Source organism: Pipra filicauda, unplaced genomic scaffold (genome assembly GCF_003945595.2).
Source record: "Pipra filicauda isolate LSUMZ 115617 unplaced genomic scaffold, ASM394559v2 scaffold324_size1259732_pilon, whole genome shotgun sequence".
Classification (NCBI taxonomy): domain Eukaryota; kingdom Metazoa; phylum Chordata; class Aves; order Passeriformes; family Pipridae; genus Pipra; species Pipra filicauda.
In genome coordinates this window covers 676,985-696,432 of record NW_024104448.1, presented here as the reverse complement: position 1 = coordinate 696,432, position 19,448 = coordinate 676,985, and the positions used below count along the sequence as shown (strand labels likewise).

General features: G+C 39.8%; 2 protein-coding genes across 2 annotated transcripts; one reads left to right on the top strand and one right to left on the bottom strand.

The window, feature by feature from the left end:
- Nucleotides 1–334: 334 nt before the first annotated feature.
- On the bottom strand, nucleotides 335–8,064 carry MPHOSPH10 (M-phase phosphoprotein 10). The gene is made up of 11 exons (XM_027740868.2): nucleotides 7,933–8,064; nucleotides 6,771–7,413; nucleotides 5,814–5,965; nucleotides 5,217–5,388; nucleotides 4,776–4,917; nucleotides 4,297–4,364; nucleotides 3,447–3,584; nucleotides 3,126–3,236; nucleotides 2,807–2,914; nucleotides 2,089–2,319; nucleotides 335–715 (listed from the first exon to the last, which is right to left on the bottom strand). Exons 1-11 carry the CDS (start codon nucleotides 8,031–8,033, stop codon nucleotides 566–568), a joined length of 2,016 nt encoding a protein of 671 aa, XP_027596669.1. The 5' UTR covers nucleotides 8,034–8,064; the 3' UTR covers nucleotides 335–565.
- Nucleotides 8,065–9,896: 1,832 nt separating this feature from the next.
- Nucleotides 9,897–18,862, top strand: MCEE (methylmalonyl-CoA epimerase). The gene is made up of 3 exons (XM_027740852.1): nucleotides 9,897–9,943; nucleotides 14,554–14,894; nucleotides 18,179–18,862. The coding sequence occupies exons 1-3, from the start codon at nucleotides 9,913–9,915 to the stop codon at nucleotides 18,329–18,331; spliced, it is 525 nt and encodes a 174-aa protein (XP_027596653.1). The 5' UTR covers nucleotides 9,897–9,912; the 3' UTR covers nucleotides 18,332–18,862.
- The last annotated feature ends 586 nt before the right edge of the window (nucleotides 18,863–19,448 follow it).

Sequence of the window (19,448 nt, the reverse complement as noted above, 5' to 3'; positions counted from 1 at the left end):
TGGAGTCTCCTCATGGAGACATCCCAGAACCATCTGGACACAATCCGGTGCCATGTGCTCTGGGGTGGCCCTGCCTGAGCTGAGACGTGGGACCAGGTGACCCACTGTGGACCCTTCAACCTGACCCATTATGTGACTCTTAAGTTAAGAGAAGGCATTTCCTAACTCTGAGATACCACAGGCTTAAAAAGCTTTTGTGTCCTGTTTGGTTCTCACTATTTCAGAATATAATTTCTAAGTTAACTACGTGGATACATCTTAAGTTCTTCACTAAGTGCAGTTACTCCTGCAGTAGAGCAGATACAAATCTAGGGGCTACAGATTAAAGAGATTGTACAGTCACAACACATGCCAAATATTTTACATGGTTATGTATCTGCTCCTGGCAAGAAGCAGAGTTCTATAGTAGAAAATTAAAGTAAAACCTGCAGGAAAGCATCTTTACATCACCTGAAAAGTTCACAGAATATTTTAAAGATCAGCACAGAATAAAACCTAGTCAAATTCAGCATTGATGAAGAAACATTTTCATATATACAAGATGCAACATATATAAAAAGGTAAATTACAACTTCAATTTATGAACAGAGAGTGTTTTCTCCTTCTTCTGTTTCTTCTTTAATTTGCTTGCATCTTTGATTTGCATTTTTACTTGATCTTGTAGTTGAGAAAAGAAGGCCTGGGATGATTTCAAGGCCTTGTCTTTACCTTCATCCTGTCAGTGGACAAAAGATCTGTTATAACCAAGAAATGTACAAACAGTGCCATTGTATTACTTACTAGTTACTCACATATAATGGTATTTGACTTAAAAGAAATCAGGTAACTCATTTTCAAAGGTTATTTTCCCCCACATTTTTATTCCACTCCTGCTATCTAAAGATTACATTCCCTTTCTAAACAGCAATTAGCATGACAGGTAAGAGCAGGCATCAAGAACAAATCCTTGCACATCATGAACTACAACTGGATATCTGTATTTTGTGTTCTGCTTGCCTTCTGAAAAGGTAAGCACATTTAGAAGTAACCAAGTTGTTTTTCCTGTTAGTTTCTAATACTTCCAAATTTCAGAGATTTTTAACATTTAATTTATAAGGCATCATAGGTGGTGCACAAGTTTACTGTTTTACAGCATGCAAAACAAAATCACTCTGATGAGACTATAGGGAGGGCTCCACAAAAAGGACAAAGTTATCCAGGAATATTCTATTACACCACAGCTTCAGTTACTCAAATCTTAGAAAGAACACAGAAACCTCAATCTCAATTGTGCATTCAAGTAGTCCCACTTAATCAAGTGGGATGGTTTAAATGCAGGAAATAAGGAGCATGTTTTATTTGCAGGAACACCACAAAAAGGAGTACCTCACACAAAATCGTTTCTGCTTTGAGAACACACTTTCACATAAAGTAACTGTATCATAGAGCTTTTCCATAGTTTTGCATATCTAAATATTAAGCTGCTTACAAATTCAAATATATTCCATACTCTGAGTAAGCTTCTAAAGGTTCTAAAGAACCACTTAGGAATGATGCATCATAATTACAGCGGTACCATCTACATAAATATGCATTATTAACAAGGGGGTCACTGCAAAGTGCTACAAGAGCTGTATATTTTCAGGCCTCAATACTGACATCATGCTGTCAGGATAATTAACAGAATCAGGACTAAAAGGCATTCAACCCTACTTTGCATAAGACAGCTACAACTAGAAAACTGTAGTTCAAAAGAACGCAAGGGAAAGAAAGGGGAAGGGGGAATAAAAAATAAACATAAATAATAAAGGAATATGCATCTGCCCTTTCTGTGCCTTCCTCCCTCTTTCTTTGCAGCAGCTACACTTACCTTTATATTTGCTCACACATAAGGTCACAAGGTTAGGAGGGTAAGCACAGATTCTATCCTTGTGCAAGATTTTTTGAGGGGATGAAGAAAGACTTGTGACAAGAGGGATGAGAAGGGAACAAACCTTATACTTTGTAATTCTTTAGGATATAGTAACCTTTTTTCTCTCTAGCTAAAACTGTCTATCCTTGGGATCTTAATATTCTGTAGCTGGGAAGCTCCAACTTAGACTGTCTTACCTTGAGCAGAGATGCTTTGCCTTCTTTTGTGAGCTGTTTTAATTTTGCTGCAGCAGCTTTTTTGCTGAGTTTTCTGCTTTGCTCTGGTTTCATCTTTTCAAGAAGCTTCTGGCGTTTCTCCCTCTCCCTTCGCCTCATACGTTTGTGGAGCTTTTTCCTTCTTAGTTCTCGTTTTTTGTCCGTGGGAGTCTTTTCTGCATCTGTTTTTACATCTCCAGCTTTGTTCTTTTCCTAGAGTGAACAAGATCCCTAGGTCTATAATCTGTCTCATTATTTCAAGTGAGTGCCAGCTCAAGGCAAGGCTGGATTAATGCAAAGGCCAAAAACTGGGAAAAGCTGGGAAATGAGATTTGTACAACTGATCGAGGACATGCTAATTGCTCTTCTCTACTGTCATTTAGCTTTCACCTTCCAAATACCCATACATATGTTGGGAAAACAGTTAGCATCACATAATAGTCAAGATCAAAAACATAGCACAATATTACAGCACCAAATAAAATGAACTCTTTCCCCACCTTTCAGTTAGCAAAAAAAAAAACCACCCCCAAAAAACCCCCAACAACAACCAACACTAAAATGCTAGGCAAGAAGGTCCACAAGGTGAGGAACCACCCACCAGGGTGGGAAGGGGCAGAATTCCCACTGATCTGGCAGTAAACATCCTTCTGTAAACAACACAGATCCTCTCTCCATCCTTATGCAGTTTGATCCTTACCTTGATCTCCTCTGGTGCTAAGAGAGCAGCATCACTGACAGCAACAGGAGCCACTTCTTCCATACTTATGGCTGGAAGGTTGGAAACTATTTTAACTTCTGGTACCGGCTGGAAATAAGGAGACACATTCAAGCCTGAGCACAGCAGCTCACACTAACTGAAGATACCCAGTGTTTCGGTTTGTTTAGAGGCAATCACAGTGCAGAATGAGCTCAGTAAACATCAATGTTTACTTTACTTTCCATTTCTGAAATATATTTTGAAGTATCCAGTTTAAAAAACGGGGGGATACCCAACTTTATGAAACTTATGTACTTACTGGTTTGGGTGTGAAGTGGAAGTTACAGAGTGCATCCAGCTTCAGGAAGAGCGAGTCCATCATTTCCTGAATTTCTTTGTGTTCAGGATTTTCTTCCTCTTCAGTCTTTTGCTGCATTAATAATGCAATGTTACTGCAACACCATTCCTAAAGGTATTTTACTTTAGCAAGACTGATAACAGCACAACGTACAACTAGGAGCCATTTCACTGGTGAACACCAAGAGAAAGATGAAAACTCTGTAAGCAGAGTTAGCAGTGTATAAATGAACATTCAAGATTATATGGTGTGAACCTGAAGGAAAGGCACTGTTTCTGTTACCTGGTGAAGTTTCACGTATTCTTGCTCATAGATTTCAGCAAGACTCAGCTTACTCTTTTCATGATCCAAAGTGATACGTTTCTTGTATTCAAAAGCCTCCTCTTTCGGTTTTTCTTTTGGTACCACATCATCCCACGCCTGAGGAAGTGACAAAGTAATGACCAAATGCAACTACGGTCAAATATCAGGTGGTACAGCTTACTTGGAACATTTTTCAATTACTTATCTGGCACGCTAACTAGTTCATGCATGTGGCTTCCCAGAAAGTTTCACATTTCCATTTGAAAAACAAAAAAAGTAATAAAAGTTATAACTCTAGCTTGTGTCCTTGTTTTTAGTGAATTCTGGCACAACTTGTAACAAATGTGTAATTTTCTTAAGTACTTAAAAACTCTCCCTCATATGTGCCAATTTTTTTTTAATTCAACTAAGTCTCAACAAGTCTCAGTGGCTTTTAAGAAAAATAAAGTAAACAATAAAATTTTTTTATCAGTGGTTTTTAAGAAAAATGAAGTAAACAACTGAGTTTTGATCAGTATTCAGAATGCTCAGAGCACTACAGATGGTAACAGCCAAAACTTACAGACTGGCATTATATTCCTAATAAACTCCTTACAGTTTTATCTGCAAACACGCATTTTTTGAAGCACACCAAAATCTGGCATATAACAGTGATGTAAAAATAGGGCTTCCTAGAAATCTAAAGACACACTGATCAAGGCAGAAGAATAAAACAGCCAGTTGCAGAAATTCAGATAATTCTACACCTGGAAGTGCTTCATCCTTGGAATGTGCCCTGTGAATGAAATCTATGAACTAAACAGGAAGGAACAAGTCAGGTAATATTGACCTCATCCAATATTCTCTGTTTAATGACATCTTCAAGCTGAAAAGTAGTTTCTTCTGTAATCACAGGTGCTGAAAGGAGAAAGAGAAGAATTTTAATATTAGTGTTTCTCCAGCAAGAAATACCTTTCGTTCTATAAAGAAAAAACAACAGAAAAAGAAAGTAAAACCTTTACATAAATGTAATAATTGAAGGTGAAGTAAGTAAACGTAAGTAGAAGTCATATTATGTAAGGCTTGTAAATTACTAAATCTGTCACTGAATTAATGAGCTTTCAGTTTAATTAAAAATTAACAAAAAATACTATAGTTTCCTGTAGTTTCCCCTGTGAAAATTCACCACCTCAAAATCCCATGAAGAAATTTAACTTGGTGTTTTGTTACCCTCCTCTTGAGTCTCAGGTGTTTTCAGCAAGGTCAAAGGAAAGAACACTCAATGTAGTACCCAACATGCTTCCAGGAAAGCCCTCTCCCACTACTCACCCATTCGGACTGCATGGTCAAAGAGCACTGTTTCCTCCAGAAGGCTGTTCTCAGGTCGTTTTTGTCCAGTCACTTCTCCTTTAAGCTGCCACGGTTTCTCCTCTAACAACTCTTCTTCTAAAGTTTTTATTTTCTTGCTCATCTGAAAAACACAATTTCCTAAGAAGTTTAAAACAGAGCTCACTAATAAATTCAAGGCAAGAAATTAATACTTATTTCAGGTCCTTCTAACCCCTCCTCATATAAAAAAGAGGGAACATATGATTGCATATATATCTGATGTAGATAAGCCGTATTTTTTTTCTGACATTGTAAATACCCTCTCCATACATGCCAGAACAAATTACACAACCAGTAAGAAAAATATTTGCCATTGTTTTGAAATATTAGCAAAATTAAAATAAAAATAAAAAACCCCAATGAAAACTGACACACAGTTACCTTCTCCTGCCTCTTCTCAAAAGATGACTTTGTTTCACTGGGCTCAATGCCCTTCTCTAATTGCATTTCAGTCACATCTTCTGTGTCACTGTCATCTGGCAAACTAAAAGTAACTTTTTTAGATGCTTCTTTACTTCTCATATTCTCCACCATTTCATCCATATCCTCAAACCTGTAACAATAAAATTTAAGATCAAATAAAGGTTGAAAAGCCTCTATAATTTTTTATATGAAGATATTTCAGCCCTTAGACATTCACCTGTTACAACTCACAGTTCAGAAATACAACACATTTCAAAGATCCCTCCTAAAGCTAGGGGACACTAGGGAAACTTCTAGATAATGAAAATAATTTCAAAAAAATGAAGTTACAGCTCTTAAATGCTTTATGCAAATAAATATCAAGAGACAATACTCCAAAAAAAAAGGTAAACAAACCAATCTGAAATAAAGCGATAATGCAAACCATGCACATACAACAGTTAACTGAGAATAGCAAACCATGAAAGTGAGCCTGGCATTCCCACTGGTTTTTCTGCTTCACCTCAGTGTAAAATTACGAGGACATTTTCAAGTGCAAATAATGCAAATACTTACTCAGACATGCTTTCTTCATTTTGCTCTTCAATAGCACTGTCTGCTTCCTCTTCCTGACCATCTTCAACGTCATTACCTACTAAGTCACCATCATCACCATCAACTGGATCAAAGAAATCTTTGTATGTCATATCTCTAGAACTTTTAATTGGCTAAAAAGGTGAGAGAGAAAAGGAAAAAAACAAACAACAAATGGCAGCTGTTAAGACTGACAGATATCAAAGGGTATCCTCTCTTCTGAAGCCTTTAGTGCCTGGGGAATGGCACTACTGGTGGAACAGTAATTCAGTTTAGTGAAGCACTGACCTGTGGTGGGGCATCTTAGTAAAACTTATTTCTTTTACAAGTATTTAAAATACCCTACCACTTGAATATATGGAAGTCAAGGAGTGCTAGATTTTGCCAAATACGTGTTGGAATGCACACAAATTCCCTGGGTACGTTTCTTACTTCTAGTAAGAATCTCTGGTAATATTAAATAACAAAAGATTTATTTTTCAAACAATTACTTATCAGCTTAAGCCATGTCAGAGTTACAAAGCCGTGTCCCTGGAAAAAGCCCTTTGCTCTGCATCAGTCTCCTTTGTGATCTGTACCTGCCAGCTGCCAATGCTGAGTGACAAACCTTTTCATTGTGGGTCCCCAATTCTGCAAGGTAGTTTATTCCTTGTCACATACTATCTCTTCCTTTACTTAAGCAAAAGACCCAAGACCCATCTAAGGAGCGACTGGAATAACAGAATGCTATATTCTTCCACACTAGGACATTTTCTTACCAGATATCCATGTTAAATACATTGTTAAAGTAAAGCTTCAGAAGGAGTCATTAGTCACCTCAGCAAACTTAACTAGGTAGTTTCTACTTGGAGTTCAACAGTTTATAGTCACCCTAACAGATACCAGATCTTGATTTAAAAGAAAAGAGATATCAGAAAATTATTTTACTAATATTCTTACTTTGACTTTAGCGTCTTCTGACTCTTCTTCCTCATCATCTGAGATAATGTCTTCAAAATAATTAATATCATTTTCCTCATCATCATCTTGCTTCTCTGCCTGTTCTAAAAAAGCTTCCATCTCAGCCAGCTTGAAAAACTTGTCATCCACTACAGATTTTCTTCCCACTTTTTTCAATGTGGTTTCCTTGGCCGTTTTAGTTTGTTGCTCCAGTGCTTCAATATCAAAGTCAATATCAGAATCCTCATCACTGTATTTCTGCATTATGCTTTCTCTGAGTTTACTTTGCTTTTCTTTAGCTTTAGTTATATCTTTTGTATAAACATCCTTCTGTTCAGCTTCTGCTTCCATTACGTTGTCTTCCAATTCCTCCTCACTGCTGGGCTCTGCATCAGAGCCATCCTCTTCCTGGTCCGAGAGAAGACAAAGATTGTCATCCTTGGCATCCCTGGCAATGGATTTCCTGAAGAAATCGAGAACTGCACTGTTCCGGAGCTCCAGTTGTTGCCAAATCTGTTCCTCATCAAAGTTTTCGATCACCAGCTCTTTCAGAGGACCCCCAGGCACGATGTGGTTTCCTTTATTCAAATCATAGAGAGTCTTTGTCAATGCTCTGAAGTTGGCAGCCAGTCCCTCTTGCACACTAAGAGCAAGGGAAAAAAGAGAATTAAAAGCACAAGTTCGTATTAGTTTTTTACTTTGCAGATTTTACCAGCTCTGATTCGTTTTACACCTTCCATGAAGTTATCGCATGGTCACATCTGCTTAGGCATTCTGGTGCTACAGAACAGCAGCTCTCAACAACTACTGGGGTGGTTTAACTTTCTACACATCTCCTGGAGTACTGCCACTACACACTCCTAGAAATAGAGACATAATTCCTAATCCTTTCAGCTTCATTACACTTTGTGTATGAAGCAGCAGCTGCACAGAACACTCCACCCTTCTCTAGCTGCATCTTACAATATGTCGATCACATTTAAGCGCTCCAGGAATAAACAGCACAGCACTAAACACCTCAAACACCCGAGACCCAGAGCCTTGGTTTTAAAGTGATGACTGCCTTCCTCCACAACCTCATCCTCAGCGGTGACTGCCTCCCTCCTCGGCCTTTACACCGGGTTTTTCTCTAGCGCTACCAATGCTTCCCCCCGCCGCGTACCTGAGGAAGCGCTCGGGGCGCGCGGCGGCCGCTCCCGTTACCCTGAGGCCCGTCTGGATGCCCTGGATGCCCGGGATACCCGGGACGGGCCCCGCCGCCATCGCTCCGCCGACACGTGCGGGCCGGCCCCACCCTCCGCGCCACCGCCGGGCGGACCGGGCACCTCCCGCGACCGCCGCCGAGGTTCCGCGCACAGCAGTTCCGCCCGCGGAGCTCCGCCCCGCCCCGCCCCCCGGGCCGCGGCGTTCCCGCCCCCCGGGCCGGCTCTCGGGAGCGCCTGGGCCGCCCGCAGGGGTTGCGGTTGCGAGGGCGGTCGGTTTCCCCCGTGAAGGGCGCAAGGTTGCCATAGACTGAGATGCTCATCGGCACTGGAAAACCTGTTCTAAATATAGCAAATACAGCCATCCTACTTCACAGTTTGGAGTCTCTGACCCAGATACAACGGCTATTTTGGATGCACGTTTCCAGCTCATTCTGTGAGCAAAACCCTGATGTTACCTGGCTCAGGCTAACAAGGAATGCACTCACACCCCTACACCATCAGCACAGCACTGCCAACTGCTCTTCAACTGCTTTGTTACATCACACAGCTTCCTTAAAGTTTATTTTTATAAAGTCAATTTAAGCCCTACACTCCCTTACCCTTGTGGTTGCAGCCATCCGCAGCCCTTGAGCACCTTCAGCAACTGTGACCAACCTTCTAACTCCAGCACTTGTACTGCCTCTGCTGCTTTCGTGTTTCCTTCTTACCAACAGATGAAGGCTGTTCAGTGCAGAGAAGACAATGCCTTGCAATGGCACTTCTGTGTGTCCTCTCACTGTCCCTTTGCACCCTCAACAAACCATCGTGTGGAGCAGGGCCCAGCCAGCAGTGTGACCTGTGCCTGCACTGCTCCGCACATCAGAAACACACCCAACACTTTACAGCCTGGGGTGAAATTTGAAAGTGTCAGATATTGGGACTTTTAAATATCCATTTTGACTGCTGACTTTGATCTGCATTTTTAATTATTCACATATTACCAGGTCTGAAATGGCACAAGCTGTTTGTATATTTGGGATGTATCTCAGCAGCCTGCAGTGTGCTGTACCTGACACAACAGGAATGCAGCATCAGAAGCCAGCCTGCTCACTGTGCTGTATCTCTTTGGCACGGGGCTTTATGGCATCCTGGCCCGTACCAGGAATAGCGTGGCCAGCAGGACTAGAAGTGATTCTTGCCCTGTACTCAGCACTGGTGAGGCCACACCTTCAATCCTGGGGTCAGTTTTGGGCCCTTCAATTCAGGAAGGACATCCAGGTGCTGGAGCATGTCCAGAGGACAATGCAGCTGGTGAAGGGTCTGGGGCATAACTCTGATGAGGAGCGGCTGAAGGAGCTGGGGGGCTCAGCCTGGAGAAACGGAGGCTCGGGGGAACTTTACTGCTCTCATCTACTCCCTGACAGGAGAGTGGAGCCAGGTGGGGGTCGGGCTCTGCTCCCAGGGAACATGGGACAGAACAAGACGACAGTCTTAAGCTGTGCCAGGGGAGGTTTAGGTTGGACATTAGGAAGAATTTCTTCTCAGGAAGGGTGATCAGACATTGGAATGGGCTGCCCGGGGAGGTGGTGGAGTCATCTTCCCTGGAGTTGTTTAAGGAAAGAATGGACGTGGCACTGAGTGCCATGGTCTGGCTGACAAGGTGGTGTTCAGTCACAGGTTGCACTCCACGGTCTCAGAAGTCTTTTCCAGCCTCATCGATCCTGTGATCCCGTGTGATTTGGTCAGAAGCGCTCTCTCTGCAGATGTCTCTGGATATGTTTGGCCCCCTTGGCAGCGCTCCCCCAGCTCCGCGCAGCGCCCAGCGGCGGGCACGGCGCTCCCCTCACGGCGCTCCCCTCACGGCGCGGGCCCAATGGGCGCCGAGCTGCGGGCGCGGCCCCTCGCCGTGATCCGCCCCCGGCGCCGCGCCCACACCCGCGGGGCGGGGCGGTCCGGACATGGCGGCGGTGCTGCGGCGCGGGGCGGCCGGTAACGGGCCAGGCGGGAACGGGCCGGGACCGGGACCAGGGCGGGCGGGGCCAGGAACGGGGCGGGCGGTACCGGGGCCGGGGGGAGCGCCGTGCCCGGGGCCGGCAGGGCGATCTCCGTGAGCGCCTCCCAGGCCAGACGAAACCACTGCTTTTTCAATAGAAACAAGGTCTCCCGATCCAATTCACGGGCATATTAACAACTGGCATTAGCTGGCTTAGAGTGAATTTGTGCAGCAAACTCCAAACTTGAGGCGCGAGGAGGAGCTTAGCTTTTTTACGTCGGAGCTTGGCTTTTTTGGAGGTGAAATTCAACTTCATTTCCTGTTCGTTATGATAACCTAGACTGTTTTCTCTCTTACTGATAAGTGAGGGTAGGTTAAACTCACCATACCTAAACCACACTATTTTACTTGGTAGCCATAGACGGCAAGAGAAAATGAGAGAATCGGCGCTGTCAGTGATCGATCGGTAGGATATTGGTAAAGAAAACACCTTTGTGTAACTGCACTTGGATGGAAGAAACCAGAGCTCAGTCTTTGTGACCTGTGGAGCCCCTCTGATTCCCAAAAGCCCCCTCCAGCTCCCAGCAGAGCAGCACTATGGATGACCTAAGCTTAGTTGGCTGACTGAGTTCCCAAGATGCTCCCGCTGCCTTGAAATTGCTGGGATTTAAGGATGGCCAGACTGTGCCCTTGCTCCATGTGATCCAGAGGGCTAACAACACACAGCCCCTGTGTGCTGGGCTCCTTGTGGTAAGAGCATCCTTTCCATGCTTGGGAGCTCTTCTCCACCTGAAATGGTTGACAATAGAGCAGTGCCCAGTGATGGGGTTCTCACTGCAACCCACTGTTGTAAAACCTCCCCGCAGGGAACCTGACTCAATTCAGTTGGCTTTGGTTTGTGTTTGATTCCTTAGCCATGTAAGTCAATGAACAGTGCCCCATGTTAGGAGCACCAAGCCTATGAATCAACATTTGAGGGATGGGGATCTCAGTTTATAGGACTTGTTACTTCATGTTCATAATCTGCTCTGTCACAGAATGTAGGACTCACCTGGTATAACTACATTTTAACTCTGATGTGCATAATACTAGTAGATCAATCAACCATGAACAGAATAAAACCCAAATAGACCAATTTAAAAATGTTCTTTAAATGAAGCTGGAAAAGGTTCCATATATTCTGCAGTATCACTGAGGCTAGGAAGCCAGCATTCATCTATAAGAGCAGGGTCAGCTGGATCTTCTCTAAAGGACAAAATAGCAAGTCAAAATCAGATTTGGTTGTCAGTGTTTGAGAAATGAGCTATTAAAAACCAAAAACAGTAGGGGCAAATGCTGTGTATACCAGGAGAAGCAACTTCACATGTGATTTGGGTCGGCATATGAAGACTTTTCAGGCAGGACAGATACTTGGATGGATGCTTCAGTCATGTCTGCTGGCTTCACAAGACTCACAGAAAGTAATGTTTTTTAACACTGGAGAAACTTAATAATTACTTGAATAATTCTGTAAATCAGTGGAGAAATGCTTTTCTGATTGAAGAAATTAGCCACAACAGTTAATAGGACTAGTTGTTTGATATATACGTAAATATAAGTGGTTTTTTCCTGAGACATGGAAGTAATGGGTTTTCAATCTGAAGTTTGCTGAAAAGGTTTTTTCACTGCAGGGTCATTTTCTGATTATTGGATTAGAAGATTAGAATTTTAAGTAATCTATATAGTTACTAATCTAGATAATGCAAGAAAAATGCAAATGCTTTTTGTTTAATCTCAGTCAATTCAATTATGGGTTTAAAATTAATGCTCTATACGCATTTGACTAGAGCTAGGGTAAATTCACAAGACTTCATGGAATAAATGTCCATATGATTGGGCATTTAAGTATTTTTGACTTTACAAGAATCCTAGGAATATACTTCACTTTTTCAATTTATTGTCTTTCCAGGAAACACCACAAAAATCAAATATTTCTTGGGCAGAACCCAACAGAAAGAACATTTTCTGTTGCTATTTTTGCTATTGCTTCAGTAATAGCTGAGTAACAATCTGTCTCTGTCAATTTACTTGAAGATAGAAAAAATACAAATTAAACTATAATAACCATGTAGTCATATGCCCTGAGTGAAGTGCAGCAAGAATTACAGATGGGAGATGTAAAAAAGAATGGGAAAAATCTTAGTATTTCCTATTAGTAAAGATTGCTTGGAAAAAACCCTGCATCAGTAGTATTTCTATTGAACTGTGGTCTGTTCATATTTGGAAGAAAGAATAAAACAATAAAAGGCTCTGGGAAACATAACAAATGGTATAGTAAGGGATCCTTCTGTTTCAAAGGATTTTTCTCATTTGGAGAATACTGCCCTTCTCCAAGTGGAAGAATTTCTCTTCAGCAAGAATTGAATCAGGTCTTTAAAAGTTACTGTAGGAAACTGAGCTCCTTCAGTAGAAGCTTAGGTGGATACAAAAGACTGTTGGGGGTTTTTTTTGCTTTTTTAAAATACATTATTTACTCTTTTGATCTGGTCAAACTCTAGTTAATTATCCATGTTTCTAATCATGTCACCTAGAGACTGCATGTTTCTTATCTTGTACATTATAGGCATTGCACCGTATTGCTTCCTCAGGGAACTGCTTTGATCACCCCTCATCCAGATGCATTTAGATGGGAAGTCTATCTACAAAATAGTTTCAGCATAGACATCTCAAACCCAAGAATTTTTCTGTGTAGAGGTTGCTAGGGGATTTTTTGAACACGTAAAAAGTTGAAAAGTAGTTGCTGTACTATACCAGTATGAGAGCCTAAAGGTAACAAGTGAAGAAGAATTGTCCAGAACTCCTGGCTGTGACGAAGGAGATGACAGGATGGACTTTGTGAAAGTCTGGCAAGAAATAGTCCAGGGCAGTGACCTGCAGAACTGGACAAGTTTCTGGAAATACTTTAATGTAGGATGTTGATTCTGAATAGACTTACTTTAGTGATACTAAGTGCTTGGTAACATGTACTTTGCATGTTGTACTTCTAAGTGTCAAATGCACACAAACATTTCTTCTTCCTTCACAGCACAATGCTCAGAAAGGCTTAAAGGATTACATCAGTTGTCTTTGGGAAGAAAAATTAACTGATGGCTGTAGAGTCTTGAATTCCCATGGAATGGTAGTTCTAAGTTTCATACAGTGAAGATAAACTGATTTATTACAGCTACTACTGCCCTCCCAGAGTACCAGGAGTCAGGGCAGGCTGTCCTCGGTTATTGCAGGGCATCCAGAATTTCAGGGCAGGCTTGGCACAATCTCTTAGCAAAGTAGCACATTTGTGAATTTAAAGCTAAGAATGCCTCAAAGACTTCCAAAATGCTGCAGTGCCTCTGGCTTGGTCTGGAGGCACTGGGGACTCTGACTTGGCCTAAAGCAAACTGGCAGGGAATTGAAGTGTAGCTTTTGTGAATATATCCTTTCATCTTATTCGAATTCTGGTGCTGGAAAAAACGGATACGATCACAATTCCTCCCCACCCTCTCCAGATTCTAGTACTCTGACAGATTAATCTTTAATGTAATTTGTTTGTAAGTATCCTTGTTTCGTATGTTGGGGTTTTTTTTTGTGATTTTCTTAATAAAACAAGCAACCCTATAACTACTTGTAACCAATGCAGCAATGTGACACAGGGCAAAGATCAGCATTGCCTTGTCAGAGCAGTCTTTGAAGAGTTCTGGAGATAGAATCTAAGCCCTCTTTCATGACACTGTGCTTCTCCATGACTTCTCCATCTTTTCTCTACTTGTTGGCCCTAACCTTTGTGTCATGTGGTCATCCAGTATTCTTTTATAATTAACTTTTCATTTATGATGAGCCAGATCATATTCTTTTTCTTCAGTAAGTCACACTGAAATCAGTGGTACCAGTTAAATTAAGCAAACTATTATGATTTTGGCCTTTAAAGATAATCTAAATTATTATTGGTCCATTGGACACGATATTGTGCAAAGTACTTAGAACTGAAACATTTCTAAGCATCTTAAAATAGATCAGTAAAACAAAGTATAAGACCTGTATGGCATGTGAAAAGTAAGAAGGGCAAGTGACTTAATAACTGAAGAAAGATAAAAAATCAAACTCAGGAGATTTTAGGATTCCTTAAGCCTCAGATGTAACATGACATTTAATTCCTTGCTGGAGTTAGTCCTGACAGCTGAGAGCTAAAGTCTTTTATCTTTTGGATCTTGCAGTATCAGTTCTATCCGAGGTTTCATCTGGGTTTTCTTCTTGGTTTGCTATAACTGAAGATGTATAGCCATATCCTAATTTCTCTTATTTTGTAAGAAGCTCTAAAAGATTCAGAATGTGCTGTTGAGCACATTATACAGTTGACTGTTACATTTGGTCATGTATTCCTCTTTTTAACAGGCATATGTAAGGATTTACACTAGATTTTAGTCTGGTTTGGGGTTTTGGTTTTTTTTATACTTCTGCATATTTACTTAGTCTCTGAAAAAAATGTTCACTGAGCTAAATGACATTGCTGTCCTGTAGCCCTTAAAGGGGAAGGAGCAGGTATTGATACCTCCTCAAAAGCATTGTCTGAGTGCTATTCACTCTTTTTCAGGGCTTCTTACCAGATTGCAGACATCAGCTCCCACAGTAAGAACTCTGTCATCATCAAAGTCCTTTTCACAGAACATTCCAAGCTGTTTGTGGAAACTGGGCCAACTTAACCATGTGGCCATTGCAGTGCCTGATCTGGAGAAGGCTCAGTCCTTGTACAGAGATGTGTTGGGAGCCCAGGTGAGCAAGACTGTTGCTCTTCCTGAACATGGTGTGTACACTGTTTTTGTGGAGCTGGGAAATGCCAAGTTGGAACTTCTACATCCTTTAGGAGAGAAAAGTCCCATTGCAAGTTTTCTGCAAAAAAACAAGACTGGAGGAATGCATCATATCTGCATTGAGGTATTTTAACACAATATATTACATAATGAGATATATTAAAGTGTGCTTATTTTTTCATAGGTTTGACCTGTGTCAAGAACAAATATATAAGGCTGTCATAACTGTGAGAATTTTTATTTCGTAAGAAGAAGTCTTAAACATGCCTTTTTTTCAGTTTTGGAAATCACAGTTCAGTGTCATGAACTAATGATCATTTTTTCCTCTTGTGTGCTATAAAGACTAAATTGGGGAAGGAAGGGTTAAGTAGCCACTATGGAAGGTGGACAACCCCAAGGACTTCTGAACAGGGTTGGATAGGTATCAACTTCCTGACATAGAAGGACATACAGTGGGAAGAGTTGTAGGTTTAAGCTAAGGCATAACTTAGATTTTAGAAAGTTTCTTCCTGTTTGATATTTAGTTGATAATTATATACAGAAGTCAAAAGAGCTTGTCAGTTGTGTTTACCAAACAGAGTAAAGCCTCCAGAGTGCCTTCTGTCCTGTTCTGCCCTGCCCAGCAAAGAGAGATTGATCTGGAAGAGATGTAAAGGTGCTGGGTAAAGTACTTATTTAGTGTGCTCAAGAGATGTAAAGGTACTGGGTACTCATTTACTGTGCTCATGACTTAGTGTACCTATTTGATGCAAAATTTTATGCTGCTGCCTATATGTTTTAAATATTTTACAGAGCTGAGTCTTGCAAACTATTATTTCCAGCTGTAATTCTGCAAAGTGTAATATTAAAAAGTAATGGGATTACTGATGTGAGTAAAAATTGTTTTCACAATACATCTATAAAGACCAGTGTTTGCAGTTGTGTGCTCTCATTGGGAATTGAGAAATTTTGCATACACATAGACATTGCAACTTTTCTTGCATTGAGTTTGCTTAATTGCCCATGATCAAGAAAATTAATTCTGTTTAAATTGACCCTAATTGTTAGGAGATGGGAATGTAGAAGAAAGAAACAATTTGCAGTAAGAATGAAAAAAACCTCCAGCCCTCTGTAAGACCAGTGGTTCTCACTTACAGGTACAAGAGAAAGAAATTGTAGGCATTTCTCAGCAAAAAGAGCTCAAAGCTCCCAAGGGTTTCAAGTATATGTAATACTGTTTAAGAAGTTTTAAATATGTGTTAGCAGCTGAAATTGTTCTATGTAGATCTCCATTTTGTATGAGATATGATCTTGTTGCAGATGAACCAGATGGTTGTCAAGGGAAGTCATTTACTTCTCAATTTGATTATGAAAATTGAGAAGAATGGGACAAAAAAGTAATTTATGTGTTACCTGTACTGGAAACTTTAGAAGAAGCCACTGAGGCATTTAACATCAAGTGTGGCAACCCTCTCAAGAAGCGCCTAGCACCCATTTCAAACAGTGACAAGCGACACAACCAGCCTCAGAGGAGACAGGAGACAATAAGCATTGCAAACACAGCTTGCTACATTTACAGTTTTCCTTTTTTTTTTCCTTTTGACAAAATAACTGGAAGGGCATTATGTTGGACAATGTAGAATCTTCTGTTAAAAAAGAAAATTTATAACTCTGTACAGTAGGTCAAGCAAGCCAGGAGTCATAATCTAACAGATAGTTTCAATGAATCGGGTAAACTAGTGCAATCAGATTTTCCTAAATGAAGTCTTGTGACTCATTAATATAATCTCTACACAAAAATAATAATAATGTTTAAAAATTAAGAAATAAAGAAAAAGATTGTCCTAAGTCAGTCATGTTTGTCTCCACATAAAAATAAATGGAAAATTACAGACTAATTTATGCAGAGAAAAAAGCTATCCATCGTTAAACTGGTATTTAAGTGGGACTGAAAAACAAATCTGGTCCCTACCATTGTCAGTCATAAAGATGTTAACCTCCCTCCTCCAATTTCCCATTCTCAGAATGGAAAATCTTACAATTTCAAAGGTAAGTAGTCTTCCAAGTTGAGCAGAAATGGTTTTAATAAAAACTATTAAAGAATGTCAGAGTCAATTGATTGTTCATTTGAAATTTAAAAAAATATTTTGTAGAAATATTGTTCTGTGAACAGTTTTATTGCAAAAAGCTGAATTGAAAAAATCCTTTCCATACTGAAGAGGAAGCCTAACAAGTTTATCAAAACACTCTTAATTTCTTCCATCTTGTACAAAGGAAAATTTAGATAGATGTTTTGATAGGGAACTTGTTTCATACGAGATAAATACTTTAAGAAGAAATTAAATTACTCCTGACCAGTCATAATTGAATTGAATACCTGCAGTGAAAAGCATGCTGGACACTTAGTAGAGTAAGACAGCCATTTTCTCTTTGCTTTTAGCAGACTGGTAGTTGTGTGTGGGAAGAACTGAAGTGAGTGTAGAATATACGTGAACAAAACTGCTGCAAATGAGTAGGAATTAGGTGATGCCTGTTGCTCTGAATTAAAGCCCGGTATTTCCTTCTTCCCTGCAATGGCATCATGAGAGTTTATTCGCCAAATTATGTCCAGACACTCCAGTCTTGAAAAATAGCAATGCTGTTATTTTAGTTCTAGGTCTTTATTGATTATTGATTATTGGATTTGCTATAATGAGTGCTAACTTTATTATTTAAAAAAATGAATGCATTTAAGGTTTCAGAAAATTCAAATTTCATGACATCAGACTTCAGATCACACTACGCAGCGTAGGCATGTTTTTGTTAATTATGTATTTCTGTAGGAAACTGTACTGAAATATTAATGGCTACTATTATAGTTAAGTTCAATAGAAAGACCAGGTCTTATTCTGGGTATATTTGTGATATTTCCAAGCTTTTTTCCTTAGGAAATTTTATGAACCTTAACCTACTCAGAAGGAGGATATATAAATCTAAAAGGGCCTTTCCTTTTCCCTTCTGCCCATTGCTCTGCCTTTTCACCAGCATCTAACGAGTCAGTGTTCTGCCATCAATTAGAAAGGGAGGCATTTTTCTTTAGTTACGGATAGTTTGAAAGCAATATGATCTTCCTAGTAATAGTAATGCAGAGTTTAGGTTATTTATGGAATCCTTATAAAGTAATCAATGGGCTTTGTGCATGAGTGATTTTAGTTTATTAATATCTTAAATATAGCAATCTATTTAAACAATATTTTGTAAAATGTTCAAATAACTTCTGTATTATTTTTATTTTTAAGACTAGATGTTTTAAGTGGTTTTATAATTTAATTTATTTTCAGAATTATATTAGAATTTAGAAATAACATTTTAGTAAGGAATTACTAAAGCATGAAGTCTGCATAATACAGTGTCATATATTAATTTGTGTGAACTGTATTTTTTTATAAGGTTGATGACATAAAAGCGGCTATGACAGAACTGAAGAAAAAACAGATACGAATATTGAGTGAAGAGCCAAAAATAGGTGCACATGGCAAACCTGTGATTTTTCTTCACCCTAAAGATTGCCATGGAGTCCTTGTGGAACTTGAGCAAGCTTGAGCTGTAATATTCATAAATAAAACAATGGAATAGTTGTGAAGTTCCTGAGCTGGTGCTGGGAATGTTGATGTGGTGTTTAGTCTTTACAAGTTCATTGTAGTTCCCACAGATTTAAGTACAGCTTTTGAGTACTGAAATAGTGCTACAGGTTTAGGGCAATTTTCTTTTTTTTTTTGTTGCTGATCTGATTTTCAGAATTAATATCTTGACATTTCTTGAATTCTCTGTGATTCGAAAGACAAATACATGAGCCAAGTTACAAATGTACCATAGAAATTTATGTTTTGTTGCCTGTGCAGCGTGATTTTACCTCTGTAACCACAGAAACTGTACAGTTTCTAGGTCAACCCACATTATTTTGTTCTACATTTCACAGCAGAGACCCACTTCTCAGTGACAACAATATAGCTTAGACATTCTCTTTAGAAATGAAGGAAAAATGAACCTTGTATTTTCTGTTTTCACCATTCACCATCTGTGCTTCACACTGATTGATTGGTTCATGAATAAAAAAATCCGTCTGTTATTGTATGGGTGCCTGCAATCAGTAAATAAGTTTTTCTTGGCATAACAATTACTGCCTAGGAAGTTACCATGCATAAATCATCATTTAGTTGTTTTATGAACTCTGTGGATATGCAGGTAATGCCAGAAGAGTACCTGAAAAATCATTTGCCTGACATATATCTCAAACTGTAATGTACTTGTCACATTTTAGTTTTTTCAGTTACTGAATTTTTTTTTAAGCTTTATCCATAGAAGGGTATGTGGGAGAGACATGAAAAAGCAGTGATTAATCTTTTCACTTACTTTACAAATAAGGTTTTCCTGTGCCAGAGCACTTAGAAGATCAGTGGAAAACACACGCCACCTAAGTCTTGGTTCTGTAGAGTGTCTTGAACATTAGAGCATCCAGCGTGCTTGTGTCACAGGCTGCAGGCACAGTTGGTTGACTTCTTTATGGACAGACTTCACTTTGTTGGTGTACATTACCCAAGCAGTCTTTGTCCTGATACTTTCTTTTATAGGTTTGTTTTGACATGTCAACTGTAGAAATCAAAGACTTGTGGTTTCTCTCTCTCTCTCTAGTTTTCTTAATCCTTAAAAAGTCATAATT

Bases quoted from the DNA above. Each gene is read 5' to 3' on its own strand.
- MCEE (XM_027740852.1), top strand. From the start codon at position 9,913: ATGGCGGCGGTGCTGCGGCGCGGGGCGGCCG. The intron at 9,944-14,553 runs GTAACGGGCCAG...ACTCTTTTTCAG, and splicing joins GCTGCGGCGCGGGGCGGCCG to GGCTTCTTACCAGATTGCAG. The intron at 14,895-18,178 runs GTATTTTAACAC...TTTTTTTATAAG, and splicing joins TGCATCATATCTGCATTGAG to GTTGATGACATAAAAGCGGC.
- MPHOSPH10 (XM_027740868.2), bottom strand. From the start codon at position 8,033: ATGGCGGCGGGGCCCGTCCCGGGTATCCCGGGCATCCAGGGCATCCAG. The intron at 2,320-2,806 runs GTAAGGATCAAA...TGTTCACTCTAG, and splicing joins TAGCACCAGAGGAGATCAAG to GAAAAGAACAAAGCTGGAGA. The intron at 716-2,088 runs GTAAGACAGTCT...GTCCACTGACAG, and splicing joins GCAAAGCATCTCTGCTCAAG to GATGAAGGTAAAGACAAGGC.